The 22583-nt window shown below is 35.8% G+C and overlaps 3 protein-coding genes across 7 annotated transcripts in view; 1 reads left to right on the forward strand and 2 right to left on the reverse strand.

Annotated features, from left to right (window-relative positions):
* CD274 (CD274 molecule) overlaps nucleotides 1–22583 on the forward strand; it is a 105547-nt gene that overhangs the window by 36669 nt on the left and 46295 nt on the right. The window lies entirely within an intron of this gene.
* Nucleotides 1–22583, reverse strand: part of LOC119048042 (plasminogen receptor (KT)) — a 39485-nt gene that overhangs the window by 3916 nt on the left and 12986 nt on the right. For 2 of the 5 annotated variants that reach the window (XM_053656285.1, XM_053656283.1), the window contains 3 exons: nucleotides 12635–12765; nucleotides 11952–12061; nucleotides 8532–8630 (listed from right to left, as the gene is read on the reverse strand). In XM_053656285.1, coding sequence (XP_053512260.1) covers nucleotides 8532–8630; nucleotides 11952–12061; nucleotides 12635–12747 — 322 coding nt within the window. In that variant the 5' untranslated portion in view covers nucleotides 12748–12765. Of the gene's footprint in view, nucleotides 1–8310; nucleotides 8631–11951; nucleotides 12062–12634; nucleotides 12766–22583 lie in introns of those variants that run through there. The other 3 variants (XM_053656287.1, XM_053656286.1, XM_053656284.1) reach the window with 3 other exon arrangements.
* Nucleotides 2426–8150, reverse strand: LOC128626029 (PHD finger-like domain-containing protein 5A). Its single transcript, XM_053656288.1, has one exon. It carries the CDS (start codon nucleotides 4254–4256, stop codon nucleotides 4017–4019), a length of 240 nt encoding a protein of 79 aa, XP_053512263.1. The 5' UTR covers nucleotides 4257–8150; the 3' UTR covers nucleotides 2426–4016.

A 22583-nucleotide genomic window follows, 5' to 3' on the forward strand; every position in this document is an offset into this window, starting at 1 on the left:
ACACAGCCTTATCTTTAGAGATTTTTTAAAGTAAGGATATTTTCAAAAATTCAAGAACTTTTAGAGTAAAAAAAAGGCAGTGGGCTTGGTAGGCAAAAAAAAAAAAGTTAACAAGAAGTAAGGAATTATGTATCTTATGGTAATAGTATGCAAAAATACTACATGAACTGTCATATTTGTCTTGCTATACCCAGTACGTGTGATAGTAGTGATGAAGGTGGCAGGAAAGCTAGTCCAGACAAACCTCATGCCATCTCCTCCATAACCACCCCATCCTAGGTTTGTATGATTTAGGCACCTGCTAGTAGGGATATATGTGATAGAAAGTTATAACCTGTTGAGAAATATGTTTGATATGACTTCCCTATCCATTCAACTTATTCCCAGTGACCTTTTCCCCCAACTTAATTCTGCTGAATTGAGTTCTTGAGATATTTGAAGACCAGGAACACAAAGTACTCTGCCATCCTCTGATTATCAGGATAGGTCAGGGAGGACGAGGAACAAGAATTCAGTGAAAGATTTTAGGAATGATTTCTTTGAATTTGTTACTTATACAATCCTGAAAAATTGTTAAAATTCCTAACTATACCAGTCTAGCATAAATGGGTTATGCAATACTTTAAATGTCTTATAAAGAACTGATATTGGTACTATAAGGATATGCTATTAATACAGCAAAAAATAAATTTGTATTATGGAAAGGGAAATATATTTTGTAACTTGTTTAAGGTTTTAGCCAATTTAAAAAAATCAAATTTATTTATCTAAATACCATATTTTCCTGCTTTCAGGTTTTCTTGTCTGCTGGCCCAGATACCTCACATTCTTGGTTTTCTAGGATAGCCCCAATTTCAGTTTTACTCTTTTCAGTAAATATCATTTGTTTCACAAATAACTAAATGTTAGTTGAATTTCTACATTTGTGTGTGTATGAAGCGTCACCCAAATGAACAAATTAAATATGGCACTTTATCACCTCGCTTACTCTAGTTTTAGTTCTCAAGAATGTTCACTGTGTTCATAGAAAAAGGGTAATGAAAAAATGTAATAAAGATTATTTAAAAGAGAAAATAGTCATTTTTTGAGAAATAAGGTATACAATCAGCTGATTAGCAGAGAAGGGTTTGCCATCAGCTATCAGTTTCTCCTTTGTAAAGTAGAACTCATTAATTTATAGGGTAGAGTGAAAATAGCAATAGATAAGGAACATACTTTGGAGGATCTCAATGAACATAGAATGATAATATTCCAAAATATCAAGTATGTATTATCTGCCAAATACTTTATCTGCATTATCTCATTTTCATCCCTCTCAGGAGTAGTCTGAACTGACTAATGTTAGTATCACCAAACTACAGGTGAGGTGATGGAGGAATGAAGATTCAGTCACATCTTCAGGTCTAGTAAATGGTGAAGTGAGGGTTCAAACTGAGACTGTGTTTCTGCAGAGCTTGGGCCCTTAACACTTTGGATATCAAACATAGTTTGCTGAGAAATTTTACAAACATGATCTCATTCTGCCCATATAACAATCAGGTTACACGGGTATTTACCTCATTTCACAGGTAATACTGAGAAGTACTTGGCCCAAAATCACACAATAAGAGTCTGTGGTGGGACTCAAGCAAAGACTTCAGATGTCAAGTTAAGTGCCTTTTTTATCACATAGAAGTTTCATGTCCCCTTAGTGTCTACTTAGCAATCAACACAGTAATGACATATTGACTTGTTTTTGAAAATTAATCATAATTTGGATTTTTATAATTAACATACACACATATATAACATACACCTTTATTCTTTGAGGATGAATGGCACATTTTGTGACCCTTTAATGCATTAAGCACAAATCAACAAGTTTAAAATACCAGTTCTAAAATCCTGCCCTAATTAAGATCCCTGTGAAGCAACATGGGCTTTTCCTGCCTGCCCTTTGAAAATTTGAGGCTTGAGAAGTAAGTTAATAAAAAGAATAGAACATAAAGAAAAATACTTATAATTTTATGTTTAAACCATAAGAGGAATATTTTAACTTAGTATAGGACAAAACATCTATCGAATTTTGGTACTTGAACATGTAAGACATGAACGTTGCCAAAACAATTGAAAAGTGGAATGTTTGAGGTTGGTATTTTTCATACAACTCCAAACTAATTAAGTAAATGAGAAACTGGAACCCTAATAAAATAGTTTTAAAACAAAAAGATTTATTTTAGAAAGTGTTGACAGTTTTTAGTTTGACAGATAAACTTTCTGGCATGTATTTTAAAACTCCAGTACCTTTTTATTATTCAGTTTTTCATGTCAGTCACCTTTTAATATGGTTACTTAAAAGCAGGAGAAATGTAAAGTCTTAGAACTTAAAGAGTAAATAATAGTGGAAATGTTGCCATATAAACTGAGTATCTATTCTAAATTTTTTTAAATGTCTTTATTTTTTACTTTCCAAATATTTTGGTTAAATAAATATTTCTTGCAAATGTGTGTTCAGAATCCTTGCCTAGATACATAACTTTCTTTGCAATTGATTAGGCAAATTAAGCTGAGTATCTTTTAAATCAGCATTTTATGTTGCCAGCAACACCAACAATTTTCAAAGATCATCTGTTAATTTTGTGTAGCTGGGAAGCTAAAAAGTAGTGCTGATTCATCACTCTTAGGGAAAAAAATACATTTCTAAAAAATATAGAGCAAAGTCTAAATTGAACTATACATTCAAAACAGTGATGTTCAAGTAGGGATGATTTGGAGATATCTTTGGTTGTCCAACTGGTATAGGAGGGGTTCTGTTGGCATCTAGTGGGTAGAGCGCAGGAATGCTAGTAAACATAATTGTACTATAATACACAAGACAGTCCCTCCCACAAAGGGTTATCTGGTCCCAAATGTGCCAACATTGAGAAACCATGGATTAAAGCAATGGAATAATTTCATTTACACTATTAAAATTATACACTGTTAGAATTATTCAAGTGGTTATACAGGCATAAATGATAATGCATTTAATAAATAAATTTATGAGGCTAATGGTCTGGCATATTAAGTATAGCAGTGCATTTAGGTAGGTTCTAAAATATATTACTTTAAGGCTGGTGTCTAGACTCAAGCTCTTAATTAGTTGGCAGAGTATAAGATATTTAAATATTTCAAAAGCCAGCACACTTATTAAAAGTGCCTGCATCCCATACAGAAACTGGGTAATGGCTCAGGACTCAATCCTCCTCTGCTGAGGAGGTGGTCCCTTGGTTACCAGGGTCTTTTCTTTTTATAAAAAATATATTTTTTTATTTTTTCAATTTCAGTTGACATCTAATATATTAGTTTCAGGTGTATAACATAGTGACTAGACATTTATTTTTACCTATGATTCTCCCTGGCAAGTCGAGTACCCACCTGACACCATAGTTATTAGAATATATTTTTTACCAGAAAATAAACACCTCCTTTATTAAAACAGTAACAGCAGAAAGGGTTTCCATTTTGTCAGAACAGTAACATGAACCAGCACTACCTGGTAAGTGTTATCAAGATTAAATGTCCACATTTATTATTCTGTGAGCTCCCTACCACGCCGCTATTTTATCAAAGACAACTGCCATCAGAGCTGCTGTAGAACACGGATACCTTCATAATCAGCTCCTCAAGAACACTGAAATGATACTAGAAGCTCTTGGTATAGAGAGAACTTATCAATGTGGAAAACAGTCTTGCTTCTTGAATGTGAGAAAGACCATGAACTAATCTATCATTTTTTTCTGATATGGTCTGCCACAATACTCTCTGAAGAATCCTTTTCCATTCCTATCAACCTTATCAGGATGAGAGGAAAGGAAAGGATGGGAAGGTGCCAGTGTACTGAGAGGCGATTCAGGTGATAATCTGTGCTCCATTCCCTTTCTGTCAGCGGTAGTAGGAGTCTTTTCAGGCAGGCCAGCAGCTGGATGAGGGGAGGAAGAGGCCAGCCACCAATCACCTCTTCTTAAAGTCATATTTTTTGTATTCATAGAAGAGATCTATCTTAGAGGTCCCAAATTGTCAGTCTTTGGGCAACCATCTCTGTCCTTCTCCTGGTGGGTGCACTCCTTACAATAAGTACTGGAGACTCCAGGACCTCCACAGGTCACATAGCACCCCTGATAGGAGCCAGAGTTACACTCATCACATATGCGCACCAGGGTGCAGGGACACACATAGGAGTCACAGATCACACACTTACCATCACATTTTTCACAGTTTTCTGGTGGCAACACCATGGCTTTTGTGGCGAAAGATCAAGTCCGAGTCATGGTTAGCCATAGCTTGCACTCAAGGAGGTCACCCTATTAGAATCTCATTGACTATATTCCCTATGACGTACTTTACATTCTTGTGTAAATTACAAGAATAATAACTGGAAATTTGTATATCCTAATCCCTTCCCCTTTTCATCCATGCTTCAACTTCCCTCCTATCTGGCAGTCATCAAAATGTTCTTGGTATCTATCAGTTTGTTTCTGTTCTGTTTATTTGGGTTTTTTTAATTCCACATATACATGAAATCATATGATATTTGTCTTTCTCTGTCTGACTGACTTCACCTAGCATAATATTGTATAATGTAGCATAATATCTCTAGGTCTATCCATATTGTCACAAATGGCAAGATTTCATTCTTTTCAATGGCTGATTAATATTTCATTGTATAAATATACCACATCTCTATCCATCTCTTGATTGGAGCATTTAGTCCATATACATTTAAAGCAGTTGTTGATAGGTATGTAAAAACTGCAATTTTATTATTTATATTTTTTATCTTTTTTCTTCTTCTAAAAGAAGTCCCTTTAATATTTCTTGTAATATTGGCTTAGTGGTTATGAACTCCTTTAGCTTTTTCTGGTCTGGAAAGTTCTTTATCTCTCCTTTGATTCTAAATGATAGCCTTGCTGGGTAATCTCAGTTGCAGGTCCTTGCTTTTCATCACTTTGAATATTTCTTGCCAATTTCTTCTGCCCTGCGAAGTTTTGTTGAGAAGTCAGCTGACAGTCTATAGGAGCTCCCTTGTACATAACGTACTGCTTTTTTCTTGCTGCTTTTAAGATTGTCTTTGCCTTTAGTCTTTGGCATTTTAGTCATGATGTGTCTGTAACTATGATATGGGCCTCTTTGGGTTCACCTTGTGTAACACTTTCTGTGTTTCCTGGAATTGTATATCTATTTACTTTGCCTGGTTAGGGAAGTTTTCAGTCACTATTTCTTCAAATAGGTTTTCAATTCCTTACTTTCTCTCTTCTCCTTCTGGTATCCCTATGACACAGGTATTGTACTTGATATTGTCTAGAAGTCTCTTAAACTATACTCTTAAAAATGTTTTGCCCTTTTTGTTGTTCTGATTGTGTTTTCTGATACCTTGTCTTCTAAATTACTGTTTTGACCCTTGGCTTCATCTAAGCTACTGTTGATTCCCTTTAATGTATTCTTCTTTGAAGTTATTGTATACTTCATTTCAGACTGGTTCTATATTATGGTTTCTATCTCTTAAAGTTTTAACTGAGTTGATCTGCTCTTCTCCTAAGTTTAATAAGCATCCTTATAACCACTGTTTTGAACTCTGCATCTGGCAGATTGCTTGTCTCCATTTTGTTCAGTTCTTTTTCTTGAGTTTCATTGTTTTTTCATTTGGGACATGGTTCTTTGTCTCCTCATTTTGGCTGCCTCTCTATTTGTTTCTGTGTATTAGGTGCATCTACTACATCTCCTGGTCTTGTCAGAGTGGCCTTGTGTAGTAGGTACCATGTAGGGCCCAGTGGTACAGACTTCATGATCCCATTTGCTGGGTGCTCCAGGGCTATCCCTTGTATGGGTTGTGTGCACCCTCCTATAGTAGCTGAGCCCTTCATGAAGACTACTCCTCTTTGGCTCTCTTACTTCATAGGCCGTTCACACCACTTCCGCACCTACCTTCTACCTCCAGCCAGTCCAGACTTTCTGGTGTATCTGCAACCCAAGTACTGCTCAAATATTCATAAACTCCAAGACTGACCCAAAGTTACTAGTAGGAAAACCAGCAAAGATGCTAAATAGTGAACCCTGAATGTTAGAAACTACTTTCTACAAATTGGACAGTTGGTAGTATGCAGGGTATAATCTGAAATTTCCTGTGGGCATCCACAAGGCCAAACCTAACAGAGCAGTTCCAACCCTCTTGTGGAACAGACATACTCCAAGGCCAAGAGTCACAGCAACACCTGAGTGACAAGGCTTATTTAATAATATTTCTCAGCAAGAGTTTGTTTCTTTCCCAGAAATGTGGAGCAGAAAAACTATCTAGGTTCTGGCTAGTGTAGCTAAGATACCACATTTGAACATGCATATATTAAAATCGTTGAAGTCTATAAAATACAGTATTAAGTTCAGATTGCTCATATTCTGATTACATTGATTATAGATTATTTTTGCAATTTGAGTCTGCTCCCTCCCTATTCTCTTCAAATCCCACTTTTGGAACATTTTCTAAGGCTCTGAAATTGAGCATATGTGATAGTTTTTAAAAATTATCTTTGATTTTGACTTCGTCACTTTCCTTTCAGAGTCAGGAATTATGTTACATTGGAAAGAATCCTTCCAGGGATACCAAACACCAAGGTTTTAGTAGACAAACTACCCTTACCAGATGTGGAACTTTAGGTAAATCAGTATGAGTCACCATTTTACAACTGTAAAATGGGGCTTAGATTAGACTACTTGTAAGGGTTGTCCTTCCTTCTTTAACATTTTAACAGTATAGTTTCAGTATTTGTCACTAAAACTGTTTATGCTATAATCTTTTACAAAGTACAGTTTAAGTACTATACCATCATGGACCCTTTGAAGTTACTCCCAAACACAAACTGAGTTAGGTGGTTTGTAATTTTAGTCCCTGTAGAATAGAGTGCAGCCTGCTTGGTGTGACCCCCAAGGAGCTGAGCTGGGCCTCCAGGCTTATTTCTTAACAAGTCTCCCAGGAAAGGAACTCCTTGCCCCAGCCAAACCTAATAACCAGCAGCAAACCCCTGGACTTGGCATGCATGGTTCTGCCTTTAATCATTCTCCCTCTGCCAAGAAGCACTTTCTCTTCACCTCCTTGTATTCATGGAGAACTGCAAAGCATCCTTCAAGACCTGGCCCTAGGTTCTCTTCAACTATAATTTTATCAAAGCCATATGTTAACATGTCATCAGCTGCTTGTGTGTACCAGCCATGTATTCATGCTTTTTTCTTCCCTTCAGTTCTCATTTCCTACTATTCTCCACGGCTTTCTTTCTATTTTTGGCAAGTCTTGGAGCTCCTTTCCTCTGGCTCTTCCTTTTGCTTAGAGATCACTTCCCTGTCTCCATTCCTTCTCTTCACAGGAATGGCTTTCATCATTCAGTTTTCAGTTCAAATGTCACCTCTTCAGAGAAGCAGTTCTTACCGTGCCAGATCTAAAGTAGTCACCCCTACTAACATCCTTCCAATCATCCTGTTTCTTCTCTACCAAAGCATTTGTCACCATCAGAAATGATCTTGTTTATTTCCATGTTTGTTCTTCTCCCTAGTTAACCCCTCACTAGAACACATTCCTCTGACTGGGATGTAGTGACCTTGTCTACTTACTCACTCAATGTAATGTAGCCCTAGTACCTATAACAGTGCCAGACTACAGTAAGTATCAATAAATATCTTTGGAATTAATGTATTACATGTAGTGTTTGCAACTATAGTAATGGGTATAAATAGAATTACTTTATGAGTATAGGTTTTCTGGTGAGTGGAAATAAAGATAGGCACCACACTCAACTTCCCCCTCCATCCCTCCTGTCTAGCTACTGTGCCCTGAGTCATTATTTGAATGTTTTTGCCATTTGTCTTTCACACCTGCCTTTCCACATTAAAAAAGCATTAAGACCTAACTTTTTCATGCCTTTTCAGAGCATAGACACTGGAGCCAAACTGTACAGGTTCAGGTGCCAGTTCTGTTTACCTTGGGCAAGTAATTTAACCAACTTCTCTGTGCCTAAGATTCCAGATCCATAAAATGATGCCTACCTGATGGGATTGTTGGCATGGGTAAAAGGACATGTGCGAAACACTCAGAACAGTGCCTGGCCATAGTTAGCACAATATATATGTTAGTCATTAATATTAATTGTTTCTGTCAGGTGGAGATAGGACACAATGGACAAATCCAAATAAAAGACAAATGTGACGGGAAAAGTATGTGAGATATAGAAATGAGAGCATCATCTGTTTTGGGGAATTTGAAACAATATAATTTATTAGTTTTACATTTAGATATAATTTACATATATATGAAATCTGAAAGTTAGAGTACCTTTTTTGTTGAATGTTATAAAATTTTAAAATAGCTTCACAAAACTGATCTTACATTTTTAATATTTTAAAATAAAATCCATTGTATCAAAATCTTGGGCATTTAAAAAATTTTGAAAACCCCAATTCAAGTCAACAATTTTGTGTTTTGAGATTAAATAGGTAAACATGATATTATTTATCTATGAAGAATTTACTTTGTTCCCTTCTGGCTTTTTCAAGGCTTTCAAAAGTAATCACTCCTTTTGGCAGCTGTAGCGTACTCTGTTCTGTTTCCAGTATGTTCTCGGCTTCACCTTAAATAAAGTACAGACATATGCAAGGTGACAAAGGGGTATCAGCATTTTGTGAGAAGACTCGACTTGTGTTCCAGTGACAAGTTGTAACACTGTGTGAAGGGATGCCCTCAAGTCTTACAGTTAAGTATTTCATCTGTTGTCCTCAGAAGTAACCTCCCAAAGGAAATACAGTGATGAATTCTGAAGACTCACAGAGAGATAAATCATGTGCCAGGGACTTTATCTGATAAAAGACAACATTTTTTAAATACAAAAGAGAAAGCATACTAAGTAATATTTTTCCCTTGAAGGAAAGTCAGGATGCTAAGTATTAGTTGTGTTGGAAGGGGTATGAGGTAGTCCCCTTCCTATTGCCTCTTAATATATCGCGTAAGTGGCTTGAGAGAAAATAAAATTTATTAAAAATTATAAAATTTTAGGAAAGCTAACCTTTATCCTGAAACTACTTGTAAATACCAAAATAATATTAAATGTTCTTTAGTCTGTATACATGCATTCATACACATCCTCACATTTTTATAAACAATTCCTCTTTCAGATAACAGTAATTTCTTGGGCCCATTGACATTTGCCAACTTCTAATGTTGAAGACTAATTAGGAAAGTCAATAAAAAATTATAATACACATTGACATACTATAAACTTTGGAAATGAAGGCAAAATTTTTTAAGTTCTCCTCTTTTAGCACACAATTAATTTATACTCCAAGTCCGACAGGGCAGACTACAGTTTTCAAATTATATAACAGCATTTCAACTATCTACAAACATTTCTTTCCTCAGGCTTAAATAGTAAGTAAAGATCATTATAACTTGTATATAATCAGGCAGGCCATTGATGACAGACTAGATGTTTCCATGTGAGAATATCTGGGATATAGCAAATCTCAGTGTGTGTTTACAGGATGGTTTATGTTAAATTCAGTCAAACAGGGACTGTATATCTTCAAGTCATCATCACTAGTTAATGGGGTTAACTGTGATAATCTGAAGTTTCTAATATGGTAAGTTTCCTCGTGGATTCTGAAGATGATTTCTTTTTATAAAAAATTCCCACAACATTCCTTGAAAGTTGAAAATTTTATATTCTGTAGAATCTGATAGACCTGTAATAAAATTGCTCCCAAAATATATAATCAAAATGTTCCCATAAAATAAACTTGCTCTCCTTTAGTAGTATGTTCAAAGGAATACTGTGTAATAGAGTTGACATCTCTTAACATCACATGGTTTTTATGAGGCTCTGAGAATTCTAATGCCCATAGAAACAATGCGACATAGTTGAACTCAGACTAATGACTCTTTAAGCAGAAGAGTATGTGAAACTGAGCTGGTTATTGAAATGAGTTTTAACATTGGTAAATCGGTTGTATACAATTAATTTCCATCTTCAAATGGCATTGTACTCTAAAATTAATTTGTAGATCATTGTTTTAGTACTTAGAATACATTTTCCCATAGTAATAATGCTATAAATCAATTTCTAGGCCATCAACAAAAACTGTGTTGTCCACAATATAGATAAACTATGATACCAATAATGCCTGATCACAAAGGCACTTTAACATACTATCTATGTGGAAACATATTTCTGTTTTTAAGAACATATAATCCCTCCATTTCCCTAGGCCCAGGAGTGAGATGTTCTGCTCCCTGCTCTCAACCCTGTATGTTCTCCTTTCCCATAACAAACCAGTCCCCATAGAGATTCAAGTATAGGCCCATAGCCCAGGAGAGGGCAGGATGGCAACCATGAAGGCTTGGGAAAGCACTCTTTCCAACATGCTCTGGGTTAAAGGCTCGAAAAGTGAGACACAGGGATCCTCACGTGAGTGTAGCTCCCAGAGAAGTGGTGGGAATTTGAAAAACATGAATAGCTTTCAAATAATGGGAAACTATCTTCCTGGGACAGGAAAGGCTTCCATGGCAGCAGAGCCATTTGGTAGGGCAGTAAGAGCCAGGGTTCTGTGAGAGCAGCACAGTGCCGGTGAACAGTTAACAACCAGCTTTTTTTTGCGGGGGTGGGGAGTAAGTTTATTATGTATATGAGTTTATTATAAATGTTACTTATATTAAATATATGTAGCATACAATCTATAAATAATAAAATGTAAAGTACATTATATCATAAATTCCAAATAGCAAACTGACTCTCACAGAATGTTTTATGGTTTTTTTAAGATTTATTTTTAGAGAGAGGAAAAAGGAGGGAGAAAGAGAGGGAGAGTAACATCAGTCAGTTGCCTCTCACACCCCCCCGAAATGGGGACCTGGCCCACAGCCCCGGCATGTGCCCTGACTGGGAATGGAAGCAGTGACCTTTCAGTGCTCGAGCCAGAGCCACCCAGCCAGGGCTCGCAGAAGGTTTTCATTGATGAACTCCTGTAGTTATAGCTAATCTATAGTAGCAGATAATAAATGAGTATAGTTCAGCAAAACAATGACATGTTGGAACTTTATATGTGAGAATGATGTGAACAACTTTGCTGAATCAGATAACAGTTATTAAATATTGGGAGAATATTTCCTCATTTTATGCTATTCACAATGTAATGGCTATGGACAACACACTTTTAAGTATAATTTGCATTATTAACATATCCTTCATCACTGTCTTAAATCTAGATCCTTTAAGAAAGTGCTGACAAACTTTCTTAAAGGACCAGACAGTAAATACCTCGGGCTTGTGAGGCCTTTTGTCTCTGTTGCAATGACTCAGCTCTGTCATTGCAACATTACCATACCATATGGTAATGGGAAAGCTGCCAAAACCAATTCAGAAATGGATGGGCATGTCTGTCTTCCAATAAAACTTTTATTTTCAAAAACAAATAGCCCACAGTCCATAGTTTGCCAACTCCTGGTCTAAACAATCAACAAAAAAAGTCAAGGCTTGATTTGGCATTTGCAGATCTCCGTAGTGTAAATACTCCCATCATGATCAGCTTCCAGGTACCAGTGGGATGTCACTGAAGTTAGAGTTGTACCTGTATTTTATTGTATTTGTATATGGTATCTGCATTTCAACCATACAGATATAATAGATATTAATAACTTAATAGTATAGATATATAACCTAAAAGTGCAGATTATCATATAATAATTAGAAACCGATCAATTCTAAGCACTTTTTACTGTGGTTTTTAATATAATTTAGTGTTTGTTTTTTGTAATTTATTTCACTGTAAGTTTATATTATTTAATTTTTAACAACCAGGGAGATTTTCTTCAGAATCTTCCAAAGTTAAGGGATCATAAGGAGGGGATCCTTTAATCAGATAGTGAATCAGAAATAGAGTCTGGTTTATCAAAGACTTACCTTTCATTCTTTGTAGAAGGGTTCCGTAGCCCAAGTCATACTGGTAGGTAAAGACAAAGCCTAATGGGATGATAGGGAAGAGGAAGGCTGGCTTCTTCCTTTTTATTGCTCTGGTTCAAGAACAAAGAATAAATATCAAAAAATAACCTCTAAATACCGATCTCTATACTTGAAAAAAAGTTTACCTGCTCTTTGAAAGAATGTCCTTCATTTCAAAAGTTACTTAGTTCATTTGTGTGTTCTTTGAAAATAGGATTTCCTTACCCATAACCCCATACCAGCTTCTGCAGTTCTCCAGGGCAGGCAGGGTCAGGGTCTATGACTTGCTGATCTTTATTTGATATTAAGGCTCAGATTACTCATTATATTAATGGTTAAGTACTGATAATCTACCCTTTTAGAGATTGTGGAGATTAACTTGTAGAAGCCCCCTTCTATCTCAGTGTCAAGTTGGTTCTCTAACTTACAAAATGGAGAAAAGGAGAGAGGAAACCTAATAAATGAAAGGCAAAATTAACTATTGCTGCTCAGTTTTTACAGAATTACCTCTGGGGACTAAGCTATACTTTGTTTACATACACACTTTTGGGACTGAAGTCCTACCTTGGCCAACTTAGTATCATAATGGCAAAGACAAAATAAATAAATTATTTAAGAAAATTTAAAGTAAATAACAAACATACCCAGCTGTTAAAGAGGTGGCTACAATCCCAAAAAACGTTCCAAAGTATTTGAGAAATTCCCGAGACCAAGCAATCTGCATGGCCATTTGTCTCTCTCTCATTTCATTCTGCATAATTAGCTGCCTTTCCAGCTGAGTACAAAACAAAAGAAAAAGTGTGGTTACTCATCTTTTGAATATGAGCAGAGTCAATAATCTGTTTTTCCAGTGGATTTTCATTCTTCAGTTGCTTTGATTCTTTTTTTTTTTTTTTTTAAATTTTCAATAGACTTTTACTAAAGTCCCTCTGGACAGCTGTCCCCAACTGTTAACTTTGGCAGTAAAATCTTCCTGGAATATATGCAGAATAGACATGATTTTCTTTTTCTGTGTCCTGAAGTATTGAAAACATGTGGTTCTGAAGCTTTTATCCAAGCCTAATATATATGTTCAGCTTATTATATCATATGTGAAGAAAGATTTGTGTGCATTTAATGTAGACACATCTTATTGGCCTTTATTATAACTTGCACTGAAATAAGTTTGTCTTCCAAATCCATCCAACTCCAAGTTGAAATTCATTTGGATTATCGGGTCCATATCACACTGTGATATAATGGTAGATGGTTATTATTTTGAGACATCAATAGAGATTTTTATTTGCCACAGTTTTCTTCTTGCCTCAGTCCTTCACCACTTAAGTCAGTGCCTTTCACTGCCTTGGAGCAAAAAGCAGATGCAGCTCAGAACATAGGAGACTCAATTTCTGAGTGGATTTTTAGAAAACACAAGAGAAGCAACAATCTGAAAGCCCAATCCCATTATTTTGAGAGATTCTTGAGAGAGAAAAGTTGTAATTTTTCATTCTAAAATCTTGGTACAGTGTATTATTAGCAAAGCCTAGAGGATGGCAAGCACAGAATTCATGATGTAAACCACAAGGTGAGGAGAAATAATTAAAAATGTGACTCAGTTTCCCTTCTGGGCCTTCTTTCTACTGTGGGAAAGAACTGGGAGAGAATGAGATTTTCGATATAAAGATAGGGCTGGGCTCCTTGGCCCCTCTTGGGGGCTGAAGCCCCAGGGCAGTAATAGATTTAGGGTTTGGGGACCCCCAGTTTGAGAGCCTCAAACATTTGTTTGTCCCATCAACACACATGAAGATTTATCTCAATCTCCAGGTATCATTTCTTATTCAGGTTCAAGAACCATCTCTTCTTTTTCATTATCACTAAATGTACCATTCCTAGTTAATTTCATCATAGGCAAACCTTGCACTGGAATAAACAGGTTCTTTAGGGATTCAGATTTGATCATTCTTGCCAAAATAAAACTCTAGTGGAATGTGTTCATCTTTCCTAGATTCTTATGGCTGCCAGCAATCCTTGGAACTCCTTGGCTTGTGACACCTCACTTTAATCTCTGCCTTTATTTTCACACAGCCTTCTTCTCTGTCTTCTCATGGTCTTCTCTCTATGAATTCTAACTATTTTAATAGACATTTGTCTAAAAGCTATGATATAATGCCACCTTCATAATAAAAAATAGTAAATCAAAGTTGCTTGATCAGTTATTTATAATTTAAGAGTGGTTATATATAGGGTGGGGCAAAAATAGGTTTATGGTTGTTCATATGGAAAATAATACAATAATTAATAAACAATAACATAAAAGTATAAACTATTTCACGTACTCCTACTATAAACCTACTTTTGCCCAGCCCTATATATACTCTTCTAGGAAGGAATGGAGGTGGTTTGAACATAAGGAAACATCCTTTCATAAAGACCCAGCATCATCATTAGCTCGCCTGTGCTGTAATGCAGTGGTGCTGACCCAGTTCACCAAATGGTCCTGGGCCTCTGTCCGTTTTCTTTCTCCTCCATCAAGATGTTGTTTCTCACTCTTGGCAATAAATCCTTTTCTCCTGGCTTCTATTTCTCCTCTCTCTCTCCCTGTCTTTCTCAATCATCTGTTGCTTTCAATTGTCCAGGGGCAGGGAAACAATAAACCTTTTTATTTATTTATTCTTTTTTTAAAATTTAATTTAATTTTATTTATTGATTATGCCATTACAGTTGTTCTATTCCCTCCCTTCATTCCCCTCCACCCTACCCCCCGTCCCCACCATTACCCCCCCTTTAGTTTATGACCATGTGTCTCAAGTTCTTTAGATTCTATATTTCCCATGCTATTCTTGCCCTCCCCCCCCATCTATTTTCTGTCTACTGTCTATGCTACTTATTTCTGTACCTTCTCCTCTCTTCTCCTCCTCCCACTCCCCTGTTGCTAACCCTCCTTGAGATCTTCATTTCTATGTTTCTACTCCTGATCTAGCTGTCCTTTTAGTTTGCTTTTGTTTTAGGTGTGGTTATTAATAACTGTGAGTTTGCTGTCCTTTCACTGTTCACCAAAGACCTACAACCAAGATTGCTCTATCCAGCAAAACTTTCATTTAGAATGGAAGGACAGATAAAGTGCTTCTCAGATAAGATCAAATTCAAGGAGTTCATCATCACCAAACCCTTATTATATGAAATGTTAAAGGGACAACAAACCTTTTTAGAACTGTTCATAAAGTAGAAGTACGTAAGTTCCTAATGAGCATTTGAAAGCCAGGGGCTTATTTTGAGTATGGTGCATGCATTTTAGAATATGGTCTTATTATAATTATATGGTTCTTTTGTCTTTAAGTATTTCTTTTTGCTTCCTCATAATGCTCCAAATAAGAGGTTGTCAGTTATATGACTTAGGTCTAATGAAGTGTCATTATAGTCAAAATAAAATGGAGAGTAATATTGTTTACTATTTATAAAAATAAGCCATAAAATTATGAAATAGTTATTTTCAAAATACAAGTCAAACAAAAGAGGTCAAACAAAATAAAACAAAAAGACAAAACTAAACCCAACTGACTACAACTATGACCATGTAGAATATTCTTTTAGTTTCTCTATCTTCGTAATGAGTTGTGCTTTTCTGATCCTACATTTCTATGTCTTCATGCAATCCTGAAAACAAAAGGTTTTTATCCAATAAAAAGGTCTTCTATATTTTCTTGTGGTTTTATTACACTCAGTAATGTTCTAAATATAAAATAATTCCTCAAAAATGCTTTAAAAGATGGAGAAATCCTAAGCAAGAAACAAGTAAGGGGGACTAAAGGTCATGCTAAGAGAAGGCCTTCCCACCTGGTTGACAGGATTTTTTAAAAGTCTGCTTGACAAACTGATTCTAAAATTCCTTTGGAGAAGAGAATATTTTACAACATGGATAAACCTCAAAAATAATATGCTAAGTAAAAGAAACCACACGCAAAAAACTGCATATGGTATGATTCCATTTATGTGAAATGTCTAAAAAAGGCAAATCTATAGAGACAGAAAGTACATTAGTGATTTTCTGGGCCTGGGGTTAGGATCAAAGATATACTGCAAATCAGCACAAGGGAATTTTGGCAGATGATGGAAATGTTCTAAAACTGGATTATGGTGATGGTTGCACAGCTCTATACATGTGCTAAGTCATTTAATTGTACCCTTACAATAGATGGATTTTATACTATGTAAATTACAACTCAACAAAGGTGTTTAAAAAAATAGAAGTGGGACATGGTACCCCTTCAGCATCAGTCACAATAGGTAAGTAACAGCATGTATTTATTCTAAAATATCAGTCGCCTGACCATACAATTATTCCAGGTCTTTCATGATCTACTCTCAATAATTGTTCAAAGACGTCTGGACCACTAGGTAAGAAATAACTTTACGCAGATGTGAAGACTTTATCAATAATTTTATAATAAAATGTTCCATCTTTATCAGAGGGAATAAAAACTGTGTTTTAGTATGATATATCTATTCATTTTATAAATGAATTCTTTTAAGCTTCATATTCCATATTTTTTCTATTCTCATACTAATAAATTCCACTACCAGAATTTTCCTTGCAGTGGCAGGAGGTTGGGAGGATATTGTTTTTTCTCTGTAAATGTTCCTATTTTTTCTTCAAGTTTTTCTATCTCTAATGCTAATGTCACCCTCCATGGGTATTGGGTATTAGAACTTATTTGCTAGAGGTACAATCTGCAGCACAGGAAATTTTTGGTCAAGAGAGTGGGTTGAACTGATCTGTTTTCCTTTAAAACATTGGTCAAATGTCAATCCATCATCACTTTTGCCAGGTATTTTGGGAGTTTGGCTTGGATGGTTATTAATCTGGAGATTCTTTTATTTAGAAGAAAATACAGTTATATGGTATCTAAAATCAGAATCTAGTTAACATCAGAAACTTAATCTAGTGATATAATAATTGTTAATAGGAAGAATTCCTAGGGCAGGTTATCTCTAATTTAATTAATTTTAGCCAGGCCTTAAAATTAAAAATTTATTATTTAAACCTGATTTCAATATAAAAACAAAAGTAGATTGTGGGAAGGATTCATTATTTAGTTATCTATTTCTGGGAATTAATATTGATACTTCCAATTTTCATGATCACATGTGATTTCAAAAATAAAATATCATCTTTTTAAATGGATTCCAGCACTTCTGTGATTACAAAAATAGGGCCTTCCGAACAATTTTCAGCTCCATTTGGTATTTCTTTGGAGCCCAGTGCTTTGGGACCTTCTTGATTTAAGTAAGTTTGATAAGCTTGATAATTAGTGCATCTCTTTTCAGAACCTTTAGGACTTATAAATTTTTTTTTTGCTGGAAAACTTTTGGTTTTGTTAGAAGTTTTTGTCTCAGTTCAGTGGCATTTTCTTTTCTTTTTGAGGCCACAGGCTCTGTTTCTTTAGAACTCCCCCCCTTTTTTTTCAAAAGCACTAATGACAGAAATGTTGCTGAGATTCTTTTGAACTTTTTTACATTTAGTTTGCTTCTTAGGACTGCAGTTTTTTCTCTCATCCAGAGAGAAGGAGAGAAGGAAGTGTAGTAGCTGCAGGCAGTTGTCCAAGGTGCTGCCCCAGGGTTCACTGAATTAATGGAGCAAAAAGACAAAGGGAGTATTGGCTGGCACTGGTGTCAGTTGTACTCAGCATATCCCCTTAAGTTTGTAAACTTTTTTCCCATCTCTAAGCCTAGTTCTGAGGAAGTTCTGAGAAGCCCTGATTACTGCTTTCTCCATCTAATTTCCTTATATTTAAACAGCAGAACTCTGAGCACAGAATTTGAAAGGTGGCATAGTTGAGATCTGGGCAAATAAGAACTTTATAGCAAAGCTGCCAAAATTTGAATGAATGAATTAAAACTGAGCTTGGAACACATTTTCTGAAGGCAAGGGAGATTAGGGTATCCAGTGGATGGGGGCAGACAGTAAATAAGGTACCATCCAGTGTGAGGTTGTCTTTGTGACTGTGGATGAGGTGAGAGGGCAGCAGTTGCACCCTCATCTCCTCCCCAAAAGAGGCAACAGCAGAGGAAGGCTATCCTGCAGAAATGTTTTGCTGCTCAAATTTAGGAAGAATGAGAAGACTGCTGCCCAGTCATAGAACTTCAGCTTGCAAGGGAACTTCCCTCTCTCAGAAGTAATAGGCTCTCAATCACAGAAGAGATGGAGAGAGTAAACTGTCTAAAAGGACCATGTGAAGGATCCAAGGGGAAAATAATTCTGTTAGTCGTGAAAGTGGTACAAAGCATGCACTGAAAGAAGGAAAACTGAGACAAGTGAGCAATGATCTTTCTTCTTTATAACATTAATTCCTCCTTGGTGAAGTGCACAACACAACAATTTGATTTTGAAGTGATTACTACTTATATGCTTTAACTTTTCAGTTTGGTGAAGCTATGAACATGTTGGCATTTTTTCCTATTGCTCTCCACCCCACAATAGAAAGTGAGGGTCATAAAGCAAATAGATGTGTCCTTGGGATCCTCTCACTGGAGAGGTCCACATCTAAAGTTCCTCATTTTACGTTACATATTTTAGGCAAAATTATATCATATTTAAACATATATAGTTATTTAAACATATTAGAGAGAGAAAGAGAGAGATCACATGTGAGCACACCAAATCATGTTATGGTGATCAATGGCAGTAGTTTTTTATTAAAAGAAATACATAAAGTGGATAAACCCATGCCATACTGAACATTATTCATTCTTCCCTTTTTTATAACAGATTTCTCTTCATAGTTGTGTACTTTGGGTTCATAATTCTTGAAAATGACAGTTCTTGAAATTCTAACTGAGGTATTTATTAAAGGGGCATAGCAACAAAGTATTACTTAGAAGAGAATTAATTTTAACAGTACTTTAAAAAAGATTCTAACCTAATAGAATTTCCTTTGCCTTCAACTTCCCAAAGTCTCTATGCAAATATTTAATTACTAAAAATATGAAGAAAACAATTAAAAGTTATATTCCTAATCACCTCTTATAGTATTGATTTTTATGATAATATGTGCAAAAAAAAAAAAAAAAGCCAACCTTTTCCCAAAAGCCTGTGGGTGGATTAGCACTTGCTAATGTTAAGGTACTATATCTACAGCTATAGCTCTCACTGTGCTTTTCTTTGTTTATACATATTATAAAGATATATATATATAATTGCGGAAAAATTTCTCAAGAGAGGAAAATCATCTATAATCACCTACTCCAATATAATACCTTAAACTCTGAAGTTTTCATGTTCAAATTTTCCTCAAAACAAATATTACCTCATATTCATATTTATCTTTTTGGGTACATAATAGAAAATAAATGCCTTACACTGTATAAGTTGGCATCCAAGCCATGTACAAGAATTTAAAAAATCAAGTAAATGTAACAAAACATACATAACTTCAAATCTTAAGTTATGTAATTATGTTATTAGTGTAATGAATCCAAAATTTAATAGCTCACTGATTTCTTCTAATTTATCATCAATAAATGTATTGTACTTAAACTGAATCAAACTATGAACTTAAAAGTAACATCAATAATTTATCAAACAGAATCAAAGAGAACACAAAATTTTTCTTTACTGAAAATAATCCAACCATTTCTTCTTCCAAAAAAAGCTCTATGTGAAAAATGTGAATCATTTCAGAACATATAAATATTATAAAACTACTCAACTGTATCTTTTCATCTTTAGGCTGAGGCTGACAGGCTAATTGGACCACTGGTCCCATTACCAGGATTGATTAGGAATCATCCTGCAAAGAAGAAGCAAGGGGAACCAGAAAAGCAAATGCCTGGCCACAGAATTGAAGATACAGTGATGGGGAAAGATAAAAAATGAAAAATGGAGAATGAAATTAGAGATGAAAGAAAGAATGAAGTAGTAACTGTAAGTAAGTAAAAGAGAGGAAAGTAGATAAATGGGAAAGAAGGGATCACTTACTGAGCATTTCCTCTGCTATACAACCTAGTATTTTGAGTATTCTCCTCACCTTAGCAATGAAGTTGATGCTCAGGGAGCCTATGTCCTTTATTCAAGGTCATACAACCAGTAAGTGATGGAGCCAGGGTTGGCCCCAGGTATCTGTGACTCCAATGACTGTGACCTTCTCACTGTATACAAGGAGAGTGAAACCACAGTCCTTAGCACACATGTCCTGGCTGTAAATCCAGTGGGCATTAGTCTGAGGCCCAGTTTTCCCTTCTAAATTTCCCACTGTGCTGCCTCAAGCTGCCTGAAAATTCTTCTTTAAAAAGTTTATTTATTTTTAGAGAGAGGGGAAGGAAGGGAGAAAGAGAGAGAGAGAGAAACATCAATCTGTTGCCTCACACATGCACCCCAACCAGGGACCAATCCACAACCCAGGCATGTGCCCTGACCAGGAATCAAACTAGTGACCTTTTGCTTTGCAGAACAATGCCCAACCAACTAAGCTACACCATTCAGGGCTCGATCTGCCTGGAAGTCCTGCTATTCTTTTTCTTTCTACCTTTCAGTCTCTCACGTTTCAGTGTAAGAATGCCCCTCCATCATATGCACTGCTAATATACTCCATTGCCAGATAGGTGAGGAATTCAGCTGCAAGGATATTTTTATAATCATTTATAGGAAAATTTAACTTAAAATTTTCCTTTATTCCATGCACAAAAAAATCCTTTGGTTTGTCTGCAATTCATTTACTAACTCCCAGAAGGCATAAAAAGAGATTTAAACCAATGGAAAAATATCCCCAGTTCTTGGACAGGGTGACTCAACAATTCTTCCTAAATAAGTTTATAAATGCATGCAATTCCAATTAAAAAATCAACCAACTATGTTATAGAATTGGATGAATTGAACTCAAGTTTCTATGAAAAAGCAAACAGGTAATAAACACTTAAAAGATAAACTACAATTGTATATACTAGCTTAACTAGGCATCAAAACATACTAAAAAGCATCTGTAATTATAACAGTGTGGTACTGGCATATGAAGAGACAAATTGGCCAGCTGAATAGCATGTTCAGACCCAAGTACATATACAACCTTAATAAAGGTGACATCTCAAATCAGTGGAGAAAAAGGTGGACTTTTTAATAAATGTGGGTACTATGAAGTAGCCATTTGGGAAAAGATAAAATTAGATCCATATATCTCACACCATATATATGAGAACAAACTCCAAATGGGTTAGAGATCTAAATGTAAATAAAGCTGTAAGAGTATTGTAGGGAGACATGGTGACTACCTCTTTAACTTTGATATAGGAAAAAACTTTCTAAACAAACACTCAAAATGCAGAGGCAATAAAATAAATGATTGTTAATTTGAACACATAAAAATTATTTTCATGCTAAAACCCCACCATAAACAAAGTCAAACACACATGACAATCTGGAAGAAATAATGGCCATAAATTCCACAGACAAGAGATGAATATCTCTAATGTGTAAAGAACTCTTAAAAATTGAGGGACAGGGGACAAAAAAAACAATGAACAGATAATTCACAAAAACAGATATAAAAGGCCCTCAAACATGAAAAAAATGTTCAAGTTTACTCTTTTTTAAAAAAAAATATTTTATTTATTTATTTTTCGAGAGAGGGGAAGGGAAGGAGAAAGAGTGGGAGAGAAATATCAATGTATGGTTGCCTCTCATGCGTCCCCTGCTGGGAACTGGCCTGCAACCCAGGCATGTGCCCTGACTGGGAATCGAACCACGATACTCTGGTTCGCAGGCCCGCGCTCAATCCACTAAGCTACGCCAGCCAGGGCTTCAAGTTTACTCTTAATTAAGCAAATGCAGATTAAAACAAGACTAAGAGCATTTTCTTGCCTGTCACGTTGGCAAAAATTAGAGAGTAAGACCACAGACTCTGTTGAGACTTTGGGAAGACAGCACTCTCATATTGGTACAGCTTGGAAGGAAATGTGGTAGTACCCAACAAAACTATATTGGCACCTGCCTTTTACCCTGCAATCCCACTTCTAGAAGTCTACCTAGAAGATATACTTCCAATTGTACAGAAATACGAAAGCACAAGGTTATTTATTGTAGCTCTGTGTTGTAATAGTAAACAATGGAAATAATAAGTACCTGTGGTAGGCAGAATAATGCCCCCCACCAAAGAAGTCTGTGTTATGAACCTGTGGATATATCATGTTACACGGCAAAAGGGACATCGCAGATGTGATTAACTATAGGACTTTGAAATAGGGAGGTTATCCAGTATTATCCAGATAGGCCCAATGTAATCACAAGATTCCTTACAAGTGAAAGATGGAGGCAAGAGAGTCAGAGTTAGAGAGACATGAAGATGCTACACTGACACTGTTGGCTTAGACAAGGAGGAAGGGAACATGAGCCATGGAATTCAGGGGGCCTGTAAAAAAGGCTTCTCACTATCTGAGAAAGAACTTGCAAATAAAGAAAGGGGAAGGGCTGGAAGGAAATATCATACTGAGTTGGAATCAGAGGTATCAGTATGAACTCATGGTTTAGCACACAGGTTGGGTCAAAAGTAGGTTTACAGTTGTGAGTATGCAAGCCACAGACTTTATTCTTGTATTATTTATTAATTATATTACTTTTGATAAATA

Source organism: Artibeus jamaicensis, unplaced genomic scaffold (genome assembly GCF_021234435.1).
Source record: "Artibeus jamaicensis isolate MK-2021 breed Jamaican fruit bat unplaced genomic scaffold, CSHL_Jam_final scaffold_1964, whole genome shotgun sequence".
Classification (NCBI taxonomy): Eukaryota; Metazoa; Chordata; class Mammalia; order Chiroptera; family Phyllostomidae; genus Artibeus; species Artibeus jamaicensis.

Excerpts from the sequence above, each read along its gene's own strand:
- LOC128626029 (XM_053656288.1), bottom strand. The coding sequence starts at position 4,256 with ATGGTGTTGCCACCAGAAAACTGTGAAAAATGTGATGGTAAGTGTGTG.